The 12520-nt window shown below is 39.0% G+C and overlaps 1 protein-coding gene across 3 annotated transcripts in view; it reads right to left on the bottom strand.

The window, feature by feature from the left end:
* LOC143151050 (ribosomal protein S6 kinase alpha-5) overlaps nt 1-12206 on the bottom strand; it is a 46312-nt gene extending 34106 nt beyond the window's left edge. The window contains exons 1-2 of one of the 3 annotated variants that reach the window (XM_076319817.1): nt 12081-12206; nt 11722-11875 (exon numbers count right to left, since the gene is read on the bottom strand). In XM_076319817.1, the coding sequence (XP_076175932.1) occupies nt 11722-11824 (103 nt within the window). In that variant the 5' untranslated portion in view covers nt 11825-11875; nt 12081-12206. Of the gene's footprint in view, nt 1-3409; nt 3854-8285; nt 9000-11721; nt 11876-12080 lie in introns of those variants that run through there. The other 2 variants (XM_076319808.1, XM_076319800.1) reach the window with 2 other exon arrangements.
* Between the last annotated feature and the right edge of the window lie 314 nt (nt 12207-12520).

Raw genomic sequence — 12520 nt, 5'->3', positions numbered from 1 at the left:
GAAAATAATTACTCGTGGGAAAACGTAACGTAAAAGTGTAAAATTTCCTTCTGGAGTGCGTACAGAAGTATCTTCACTGTGGATAAAAATCCAGTCGGCGGCCCAACGTTCTTCAGAATTTCGTAAAAAAATGTACTAAAATTATCGAACGTAGGGAGAAGTTCTCGTCGAAACCTGGCAGTTTAAATGTCCTCGGTAGGGATTAAGTTCGCGATCGGCACGCCCGTATCCGCAATCTGTCTTCCATGCGCCGCAAGGAAAATCAGATTCAACGAAAACAGACTGGTTTTGGGGCGTTCCATAACGGGTTTTTGCCCCGTAACAGTTGCATTATCCACGGCTCGGGTTTCTTTTCCGTCGTACGCGCGCCGTGTGTCCTTCGAACGCCCGACGCGGCAACAACTGGCCCTGCAAACTGGACCCAATTATATGCACCGCTTCTCTCGCTTCTTTCTCCGGGATAAACCGTTCGGAGAAGAATGCGGATGAGAAAGTACGCACACGGCGCGGCTGACGCACGTTGCCCGGATCGATGTCCAATGTGTACGCGTACAAACCGCGAGGAGAGGAAAAAAAAAACAACAGGTATAAAAACCGCACAATGTGGTGGGCCTGCCCGAGTCCTCGGGTTTCTTACGCGAGCGTGCAACTTCAACGTCGAAAGACAGACGATCTGAATCCCGTGTACTCGTTCGAAAGAATTAGCGGATTTCACTCGACTAACGTCGCCGAGATATCCGAACGTAACTTCGAGAGCATTATCGTTCGGGCTTGATACGAAACGAAATTCGTAACGCAAGGGAATACGAAAGAAGAAGAAAACAAAAAAAAAAAGGTTATATTTAACGCGTATCTTTTTATAGCCGCGTTAAGCGCGTAATTCCACGTGATTGATAGAAATTATGAAATTAATTTTATCTGGGTACCATCGTACTCGGGACACGGAATTTTAAAGATAGTTGAGCGCGCCCTCTGTTGGTAAGAGCAGCAGTAATCGTGTTTCGTATGGACCAGTATTATCTACCGATGGCAATGAATATTGTATTATACTTGGGACAGTTATCGCAATTTCGTGCGCGGAGAACGTATTCCTCTGTTCGAATAATAAATTATTGAAAATACCGACTAAACCCGATTAATTGTACACCAACAAGGAAAATACTTCCAACGGTTTATCGCTCGACAAAGATAAAGGCTAGCAGCGCGTGAAAATGTCGTAAATTACTCTGATAAACATTATATATCGTGCGCGCTCGGAATATAGCAATATCGAGACGTAGCGGGGGCACGCGCGGAGAACCACTGAGGCGCCTCGGTGAACTGCGTTACCCGGACGAATTTTAAAAGTCAATTCTCTCGAAAAGGAGACTTCGTGTGAACGTGATATTTGTTGCGCCGTTTTTACGTTTCCCGGAACAAGGAATCGCATCCTAGACGGATGGATCGCGAGTTTCACCGCATCCTTGTATATTCGCATATTCGAAATCTATAAAGTGAGTCATCTGTCCCTGGAACCGCAAATGTTTCCGTTTGTTTACGATACATTGAATACAGCGAAAAATGAACGCGAAAGAAATGAAACCGTTCGTGAAAAGAAACATTTGATTGAAAATTTACGATTCGAGGCAAATAAGTTTGGGCGAGTTTGTACGTGCGGAGGACGTTAAAAATCATCGCCATAATCTGAACAACACGAACGTCGACACGAGTCCTTGCGTTGCAGCTGAGACAACTTCCGCGTTACAACGTTTTGATAATAGTCTTCCGAGGGACAAGTACGCTCAGCTTTGTTGCAATGTATCGTAAGCATGGTGGCACTTGAAACAAGCATTGCGCAACAGTATATACCTCGAGTACACTACGGTCTGTCTTTGAACAGCTGCGGCAATAGATGTGTTTGGCGCGTGATCAAATCGTAAAATTTAGTCGCACTTTTACAACGAACGGGTTAAGATCGAGAGATTATCGCATGGCTGCCGAAAAGAAAATGTGTTGTCTGATGTTTAAACGAGAAATAATTATTCTCCCGCCGCATAATAAAATCCTTCTATACACGGGACACTTTATGTTTCCAAATGACCTTGTCAAATACACTGGAGAAGCATAATGGGGATTGCAGCGCGCCTGACGGCCGACTAAATAAATAAATAACGGTCTAGGGAATAGCTACTTTGCTACCTGCGTTCTTCTACCTGAAACGGGGTTCAACGGGACGCTATACGTGTCTATAGCGTGACTCATTATCCCCTCAAAATAGTACGATGTTTGTACCAAAACACGGTATAACCTTTGTAGCCGAGTTGTCCAATAGAGATTCGAAATTCGTCACGTTCGTGGTTGGCATTCATTCGTCAGCCCAGCTTATGAGTAATTAAGTCTACCCACTTTACCGTGCTGGCTCGAAACAAAAAAAAAAAAAAAAAAGAAACGAACTCGGCGTCCTTTGTGCACGAGGAAAACTCTACCTTTTTATGGAATTGTTTCCCAAACGGGCGAATAAAGTAATTTATCAAATATTTAATAAAGATTGTACAAAGACTTATTATTATCTAAAGACCAACTACGAAGTTACTTCCAATCAAATTTTGCTAAAATCTACTTGGGAAAGTCAGCATAGAATCTACCGAGTTCACCGCATTATTTTCAATACAGTTGAAAACAGTTCGTTCTTATTTCGCTCGTGAATTAAAAATGTAATTTTTCCAAAATTCTCTGGTTGCTGGACGATTCCTCGAGAAAAAAAGAGAAGCCGAAAATACGTAACGAAATTGTTCCGTCTGAGTCATCGTTTTCAAGAGAAATATCTTCAAAAGTTGTCGAACGACGATCATTACGTATGCCCACGGAATCGCCTTTATCGAGTGTAAACGCGTGCGCGCGCGATAAATTTGTCGCGTCGATTTTCTCGAAAAATAAAACGCGTAAAAAAAGAAGAAAGCGTATTCTTTAATTTTGCCTTACTTTTAAACGAAGAATCGTCTACCATACGTAGATACGTATCGATTGGCCTGGGGTGTCCAGTTTCAGGTTAGACTTTACAAACACCGCAGAGAGAACACTTCGAAAAACTCCAGTGCCTCTCGTGGAATTTTGTCCAAATATTTACGCGAGCTAACGTGCAATATCCGATGAGAATTTCTGCGACGAGTATACCTTTTCATCGTTCAATTGTTTAAACGTCAATCTCGATCCGTGACTTGTTTACCAAATTCCCGTTAAATACTATCCGTACACCGAAGGGGTTTTCACCCGTTCACCGAACAAATAAATGAATATACAAGGGACCAACGAGTCGTCGATAATTTTCAAATTCCATCGTTATAAAGTTACAGTCTATTGTCTGCACCGTGACGAGCGTCGAAAATATCGAACATCAGCGGTTTTTGGGGTGAAAGCAACGCGTCCGTACCTCTATTGAATCTGTCCTCGTAGTCATCGGAAACTGGCTCGCTGGAATCCCTGACGTCGAGGCTGTGGATGGCCTTGGCGAGGCAGTAACAGGCCGATCCATACTTCCTTTCTTCGGTGACGATCGTTTCCTCGACGGCTGCCTCGACGTCGCTCCCGTCCTCGAAGTAGCCACTCTCGTGCTCCGGATTCTTCATGGTGCTCGGCGACGCGCAACACTTCAGCATATCACGCTCGAACCGCGCTGGGCTTTTTGCAAACGTGTCGCGTCACTGCATAACGCGATGACGATGACGAACACGTTAACCGAGTGACTGTGGCATGATTGACTTCGCCGCGGCTCGTTCTTCCACGATTTTGCTTCCTCCTCCGCCCCGTTCTCGTCTTCACTGCGCTCCGCGCGGTATTTGATTCTCACGTCGACACGGCGGAGACCTTGTCAATCCTTCGGTACAAACAACAATGGAACTACTGAGTATCTTGTGTGGCCTTTACGGGGGTTCCCGTCCGGAGGTTGAAGCTCCGGTGCAAGGAATTCAGTTCAAGCGACTCTGCGTTCAACATCCGACCGTCGGGTCACATCGAACCTGATTGGCCGCTCAAGGCCACTCCCGTGGCCGTGAATCATACCGGACATAACGAGAAATATAAGTAATTCCCGCTTTCAAGTGACGAAATCGAGTTCGTTAGGCCGCTCGAAGATCGACGGATGGTGTGAAATAAAGAATTTCTTTTATTTTGCGTCGTATCCTTACGAAAATATTTTCAACGGATTGTCGAGATTCTCCCGATGAAAATGAGTCCAAACACGACCTCGTTCGGACTATTTTAAATTATTCGACAAATATGCAGCGATAACATATATCTATGTTTAGTTAAACATTGTCGGAACGGTATCATGTTTAGATGCTTTTTCACCGTGTCGGTAATACTGTCGTAAAGATGCAATGAAAAATTCTAAAATTCTAAAACACCGAACTGTATTCATACGAACAATGAGATACATATTTAATTCTATAATTTGAAAACAGTATAGAGATTGTTACTTGCAATCGAGAATTACCGTAGAGGGATAACCAAACGATATAGCGAAAACATCGTTACAATGATCTCGAGCAATCAGTTTAGTTCGATTTAATTTAACAACACGGTTCGATAAGTTTCTTATAGCATTTATCGTACAAAGTCGAAAGTCTACCGTGAACAACGTTTTCATATTGTACATTGCAATCAACACGTGGAATAGCTGAATCCTACCTAATTACTCTGACCATAAATTTGAGACTGCCCTTGTCGCTGTTAAATTTTAGAATGGAATAAATAAACAATTATTATATCCGACCATGTACATCGTTTGTATATCCTGAACTTTTTTATTCGCAAATTGTTCAAAAACAAATAATTTGGAAAAAAATATGTTTTTATATTTGTATGCCCTGGTCGAGCGTACACCCGATAGATTTTCAAAGTCAATTGGCTTGAAAATCGTCGTGGTGATAAAAAATATATTCTACACTTCCGATACGATTTTAAAACGAGCAATCGTTTTTAAATTTACTCGCGGATTTGAATATATGTAAATATTTCATCGTCTTTTAGCATATTCTGTATCTCATACAATTTTCATTCAGATTGGCCTCAAACATACGATTCGCGGACAAACATTGAATACACGCGTCTACATTGCATCAGACTCGTAAACAATACGCTTTATCGGAGATAAAATTATTTCAAACGCGTCAGACGGAAAACACGCGCGTCATTCCACGGTATTTTATTCCGGAAAACATCGAACGCCTCGCAACGTTGTGTACGGTAAACAATTCCCTAAAGGTCGAATGCTCTCCACGAGTTCGTTGGGCTGTAACGAAAGAAATGACCGCTCCCAAATAAGTGTGTAATATTTTACGCAGAGAGAAAAATGCTGGTTATCCGCAACATTTCCTTACCGTATCAGATTCAAAAATTCGAACGTAAATTCTTTCGTTGACCTACACTTTTTCGTGACGATACCGAATCACATGTCACGCATACGATAACTGATAGTACTAATCTAACCTTAACGAGCTCAAGTATGAAATTCTGACACGCGTAACATCTTTTCGATGACGATGAGATTTGTCTTCCATCAACTGTATATTTCGATACTCTAATAGAGACTACTTTTCTGTATCAAGAGGTCACAGAAAATGTTTCTTTAAAGTTAGTAGTATCGAGGACAGCGAAATCCTACACAAACAAAAATCAGAGTTCTCGCGACTGTTGGTAAAACAGTCTAACCTCAAATAACGAACACATTGACTTGTACAGTTGTTTTGTTACGGGAACGAACACTTCGTGTGTTACAACCCAATAGAGCGAACGTTCTTGTTAGCAGCATGTAGAATTCTTTCGGTTTTTGTTCACGTGAAGCAAAGTTTCCATTCGTTCGATCCCGGGACTCGTAAAACCGATCATGTTTTTTACGTATCGTGTTTAGCTGTTCGTTCGACGGCAGATAAGAATTAGTCGATAAGCGTTTCCCCGGACTTCTCTAATATCTAATGTACCGTGTATGCTGGCGGTTTTTCGTCTCGAAACGCGGATAACTGGAAGTTCGGGTAAGAACCGATTGAACGATTGGTATCCGGATAATACGATTATGATTATTTGAACATGTATATTCTGTACGATTAACTGATGAAATAGAATTATTTAGTCAACATGAGTTTAACAAGGGGTCTTCGTGTAATGTGTATCACCAATTTGGTTTAAATTTTGTGTTCAGTGAGTAAATATAACGAATAATAACATATTAAACGCATAGATCGTATTATTTAATATTTTTTAAGAAACTTGTGTTTAAAATTTTCATATTTTTCGCATAGACGATATTATCTCTTATGGTCCGCACGAGTGTAGCTGGGCATAACGGTAATATTTCCGACTGCCCACACCAACCAAGGACGTGAGCCCTCGAATCTCCACGGATTATCGAATCTCTCTCTCTCTATCTCAATATATTTTAATAATGTTTATTTTAATATATTTAATAAAATCAATTAAAAACGATGAAAGTGTGTGTGTATGTGTGCAGAGAAAAAAGTTTCTGATCCATGGCGATTCGAACTCACGTCCTTGGAGTGGGCAATCGGAAACGTTACCGTTGTGCCAACTTCCTATGCGGTTGTTCTTTCTATATACTTTAAGATATCGTCTACGCGAAAAGTAAAAAATCTTTAAAGATAATTTTTTTTTTTTAAGATACTGAATAATGCGATCTATATGTTTACTATATTATTATTCACTATACTCACTGTGTACAAAATTTAAACCAAATCGGTGACCTACATTACGCAAAGCTCCTTGTAAGACGTTTCAGTGTATCAACTACAATATGTTCACCGGAAGGAATATAAATTACAGTACATACTACAATCTACTATGGTATGCTTTCAGTATAATATAGTATTATAATTCACTATATTAAAACAGTAATACAGGAATTAATTACAATAGTAATTAGTAGTTATAGTACAAACCTATCGCATAGTACATAGTACTGTGCTATAATGTAATATTGAATAATTCAATATATCAAATATTAATTACTGTGTTAGATACAATTGATAATATTATTTTCATCTATGGTATTTGATGCACTCTGCTGAATTAACCAGGGACGTGACTGTCTAATTATTTGGAGCTAATAATAATGCGAATAACAACATTGCTAATAATACTATTACTTATAACGATTCTACTGATAACAATGGTAATAATCTTAACAATTCAAAGAGTAAAATTAAAATGCTAAAACAAATTACTTGACATTTAACGAGATAAAAAAAGCAGTTCAGTCTTATATATTACAAAACAAAGATCTGGAAGGGTAAAGCTAAGAGCAGAGTTTAATGATTACTTCCCGATCATTAATTACGGAGATATTAAGGTCATAGTTTCGTTTAAATACACCACATATTTTTATAAAGCGCATCTCATAGTAATAAACAATACGCACTTCTAATCATCCTTTCGTGAGATATTGCCATCGTTATTGGCGATAAATTTGCTATCGTTTACAACATAAAACAGTGGTGCTTAATAATATACAATAATTACTCTTAATATACCGTTGCTGCGTAACACCTGTCCACGGAAGAAGAAATGAGAATCACTGTTCCGGACTGAAAGTGGTGACTAAGTCGTCATCATCATTCATGGAAATATCTCGCCATACTTAAAAACGCATGTCATTTACCTGTGGAGTCCATCTTAAAACGCATAATAAGTATAATTGATAAAATGAAATGAATAGATACATTGTTACAATTATTAAGAAACGAAGGTGACCTTGAAAACTCCACAACTAGTAGAGTATAAAAACAGTTTTCAATTCCATTTATCGGGTTTTCCCTTACAGACTAAAGGACTTTCCTCTATTATCGATAGTCTAACTACAGCAATTGAGTGTATACGTTCGAACCAAACACACTGTTAATGGAATTACGTGTGTATCAGGTTAACCGTAACCGTGTTATACGTACACCCGGCTACCAACCGAACAATCGTTTACCAACCGGTCAATATATTTGCGTATATCCGATGGAACCGGTTAAATCGATATCGCCAGTATACACGCTACTTATTTTCGTCCGATTTTCTCGTCTTACGTCGATCATACTCCCGTCGTGACGCAATCGACGATACGAGCCGAGCCTCGAAAACAACTTATTTTTTTTTTTTACGCCGCGAAAACGTGTATCAAAAGTCGTGTCGCAATCCCTTTCTCTGGTTATGCAGTCGTGTTCCAATTCCTTCGCCGAGTCAGGCAAAAGTGTCGGCTCGAACGAAACGGATTGGCATCGTTATCCTACTGACACACTTAAGTCGCGTACCTTGTACGGAGAGCACAGCCTCGGCCTTGGCCACCTTCGCGAATATACGATCTGTCTCGCCTTGCTTCAGGAAGAACACTCGGAAAACGCACACGATTCTCCCGAACAGTGTGCCACGTGTTCCGTACCAGCAGCGTGTCCCTTTTCGACCGATCGAACCACCCGAAACGGAGGAAAGGGCTTCGCGTTGGTATTTATTTTTAAATACTCAATAGAACACCACGTTATTCCCCTTCGTCGGTGTACACGGAAGTTTCCACTAGGTGAACCGTGCCGTATGAACCACTACGAGCATATGGTTTCGCGAGGCGACCGCTAATGGATCTCTCGTACGACGCAAAACGTTGCACTTGAAACACGGTGTCTCCACGCGCGTTTGTACTCGTCGCGATACGGATCACGCGACACGTTGCTTACTTTTTGATGTTTATGCACGCGTTATACGGCGATATCACTGCAGAGGCCTCGTGAAATATGGAATCGTGACTTTTCGAAAAGTGCCTTCGTGACAGTTCGTTCCACATTCACTCGGCGGTGCACGTTACACAGCCACAAACACGAAGGAACGATGTTCGATGTGCACATAACGAGACGAGAGACATATGCGCGTACAAAGCCGTGTAGATACGCGCATACACTGTGGAGTACGCGATGAGACGAGGCGCGTGATAATGAGACACGATGCGTACCGGCCCGAGTCTCGCAGTCGACTGATGCCCGTCCCCCCACTACGAGACCAACGAGTCACCCTTCACCGGCGACTAACAGCTGATTTGGAAAACACCGAGACCCGCCCAGTGACGGATCAAGCGAGCCAAGTGCCCGAGACGTTGCGTAATATCGGCTAATCCTATTTCCCGATTCGACAGGAATCGAATTAACTGTTTCGTTGGTACACATCATCTGACAGAAAAATACGCTTGAATATATTGCGGAGAATATTATACTTACGCATTGTGGTTATGCTTTCGACATTTATCGAAAACTTTGAATAAGTGAGGATGGTTAGATAAAAGGATCGAGTGAATTTATTACGAGTTTCTCTTATTGCTTTATTTGCTTAAAACATTAACCATAGGTAGTTCGTTGTCATATTTTCATTAATCAGCGTTCCATTTATGACGCAATTTTATTGTTGAAATTTTTATTAAAGTTTCGTACTTTTTGATGCGACGAATGACTATGGTCGTACTCAGATGATACAAAAATTCGTTTCGTCGAGTTTAAAAAGAATCCGTACATCGTGAATCATAAGTATTATGTCCCCTCCGAAACATATTCCCCTACCATGTGTTGTAACTTAAGTGGCTAGATAATGTTGGCTGCGTTGTAAGAATAAGGAAAGAGTATTATAGTTGGCCAACACTGAAGAGAGTTCGAAGTACCACGGTAGAGGCATGCGCCTTCAAGGAACACGAGCGACGTTTATGATTCATGATGTATATACGCGTATCGTTAGGACCCATATCATTCGTGCGTTACGACATACTATTAATTACTATAAATATTCATGGACAAATAGACATATATAACGTGTCTATAACTCAAGATATAGTTGACACAAATTAATAGGTAATTTACGTGCTGAAATTGTATCGGAAAATGTATATCGATCGTCGATAAATGAAACGTCGATTTGATCGATAAAACTGTGCTTCACTGTTACTTAATCACACACATTAGTACCATTGTTTATTTTTTAAAATATCGATGTATCCACTTGTTTTATATTTTTATTGCGCCACGAGTTGCTGGGAATCCCGTTAATTGGATATCATAGACGGATAATTGAATTAAATTCGAACTCTCGCGATGCAACAACAATGTTAACTTCGACAGTCTTTGGATTGAAAATCTGTTAGGTCGATTACGAATCCAATTTCCTTGAACTGTTGTGAATATTTCATAACTGTTACGCAACAAACATGGTATATTTCTTTTAAAAGCGTACTGCAAACGAGGTGTAAATTATCTTTGTTATATTTTTCGTCTGTCTTTTCGCTTCTATTCATCTATTCGAGTTTTCTTATAAAGTATAACATTAATTTCGATATCGTTTCGTAATTTTAATACAATGTTTCACTACTCTGCATTAAAATCCATTTTTCCAGGCAATTGATTTATAGAATCCAAATTGATACCTAATATAAAACAAAAATAAATAAAAAAAGGTTGAACAAATGTAATACTTTTAAATTTATGCTATATTTTGGAGGATCATATTTTCTATGTAGTTTTTTTTATTCAAAAGGTGAACAGAAAATAAATACACACACGCTTTTAAATACTCAATAAATTATGTTTCAATCCAATTTAAGGTATATATAAAGCATGCTTAAGTTAACAATAAAATGTGATTAGCACGTAGCTGTGACTGATATTATAAAAATCTTAAACTTTTGTCCATATCAACAAAGAATAATAAGTATTTCATTACTATAGTTATGTAATTTAGTGTGATTCCGTTTCATTAATCAATAAACAAAAACCAAAGTTACACGCTTAAAAAACCACCTTCTGTTTACGAACCACTAAATTTAGAAATTCACATGTGTATGTTGTTTCTGTTCTTTAGAAACCTAGCGTTCTTTTACATTTGGAAAAGATAGAGACTGCGTTATCAGAATATTTTGAACTAATATTATATTGTAGCACTTTAGAATGTTATTCATACCTTATGTTAGTCTTTTTATTCAAAGAAATAATAAAAGTGAGACAGAAGATAGGTGCAAATATATCAAATGCTCCATGTCAAATTTAAGCAAACCATAAGATACACAAATCATACTTTGTAATGAGGTATGATTACCTCATACCAAGGTAATAAACTTGTGCACTTGTTATTGAACTATATTATATAATTTTCAAATAACAAGAAATATTTAGAAAAACTTAATACAATATATCTAGAATGAAATACAATTCTACCGTACTGTATGCTTCTCCCATTTTGTACTCAATTGTATGTCCCTTTCAATATATAAAGATTATATAATGATTGAAACCCAACATATAACAAATGTAAGCATGACATTCTTAAAATCAGACAGCACATTTTTTTTTATTTACTAGTACATTGTACCTTGGAAAGCAATCATAAACTGTATAATCCAGATTACAAATTTCTATTCAATGTTCTACTCTGAGTAACTCATAAGTATATGTGCAAATTTCATTTCAGAGACAATGCTCACAAGTGATGTAGAATCTTTAAGGAATCAGGATGTTATCAGGAAGAAATGAGGTAACATTTTCGGAAATATTTAAGATGCGTTTCGTAGAGTGTAAACTCATTCGATGCAACAGCTCACGTCGCATAAAAAAATATTATCAATTATTCGAAACGACAATCAATTTCGTTTTATCGAAATCAAAGATAAGTAATTATCTTTACCAGAACTGTACTTAAATGTGCGAGAAACATAATGTAACATACCAAATGTTAAGACATGGGTGACCGTCTGTTCCGTGCTGGTATTCCCAAGGATTTCCAAGGGTGGGGGTGGTGGTGGAAGTGGTGGCTGCATGGCGTTCTCCATTCCCCTCTTACTTGTTAAACTTAGATGTCACTTGCGATGCAATCCGGTTTTCTTCAACGAAAACACATTTCACAAAATGTGTGGCTTGATAAATCCTCTTCTTCGTCGCAAAACGTGCGTGCTGACCGCACGATGTATACGCGCGACAGGATCTCGTGATGTACAATTAACAAAGATAATCGTATATTCGCTCGTGCACGTGAACACCAACCGTTCTGACCATTAAAGGAATCGATAAATGATCCGAGAAATTTACCTTGACATTGCGTTTTACATGATTGCCACGATTTTCGTTCCGTCCGTGTTGACGGACAACAGACACGCACGTTTTGATATTGCGCACCCGCACCGCGCAACGAACGACACCACTGCTTCAGTTGTGTGTCAGTACTGTCGACCGATTACCGACGGTAGCAATAAGATGATGTTGCCGTTTCACCGCTATAGCGAAAGCATCTTAATCATCTTCTATTATTAAATGCAATCTCTTTAGTTGAGAAATGGATGACCACTTTCTTCGACAAATAATTATGCAGGAAGCAAACAATGGATCACGATGTTCTATGAAATAAATAATGATTGTTAAAAGTAAACGTGACTTTATTTGTAATAACAAGTCTTTAACAATAGTAAGATATTAATAAAAGTCATTGTCTAAGCCAGCGTCAATGAATTTATTGTAATTCTTATTGGGCT

This window comes from Ptiloglossa arizonensis, chromosome 1 (assembly GCF_051014685.1).
Source record: "Ptiloglossa arizonensis isolate GNS036 chromosome 1, iyPtiAriz1_principal, whole genome shotgun sequence".
Classification (NCBI taxonomy): Eukaryota; Metazoa; Arthropoda; class Insecta; order Hymenoptera; family Colletidae; genus Ptiloglossa; species Ptiloglossa arizonensis.
This window is presented reverse-complemented; position numbering and strand designations above follow the sequence as displayed.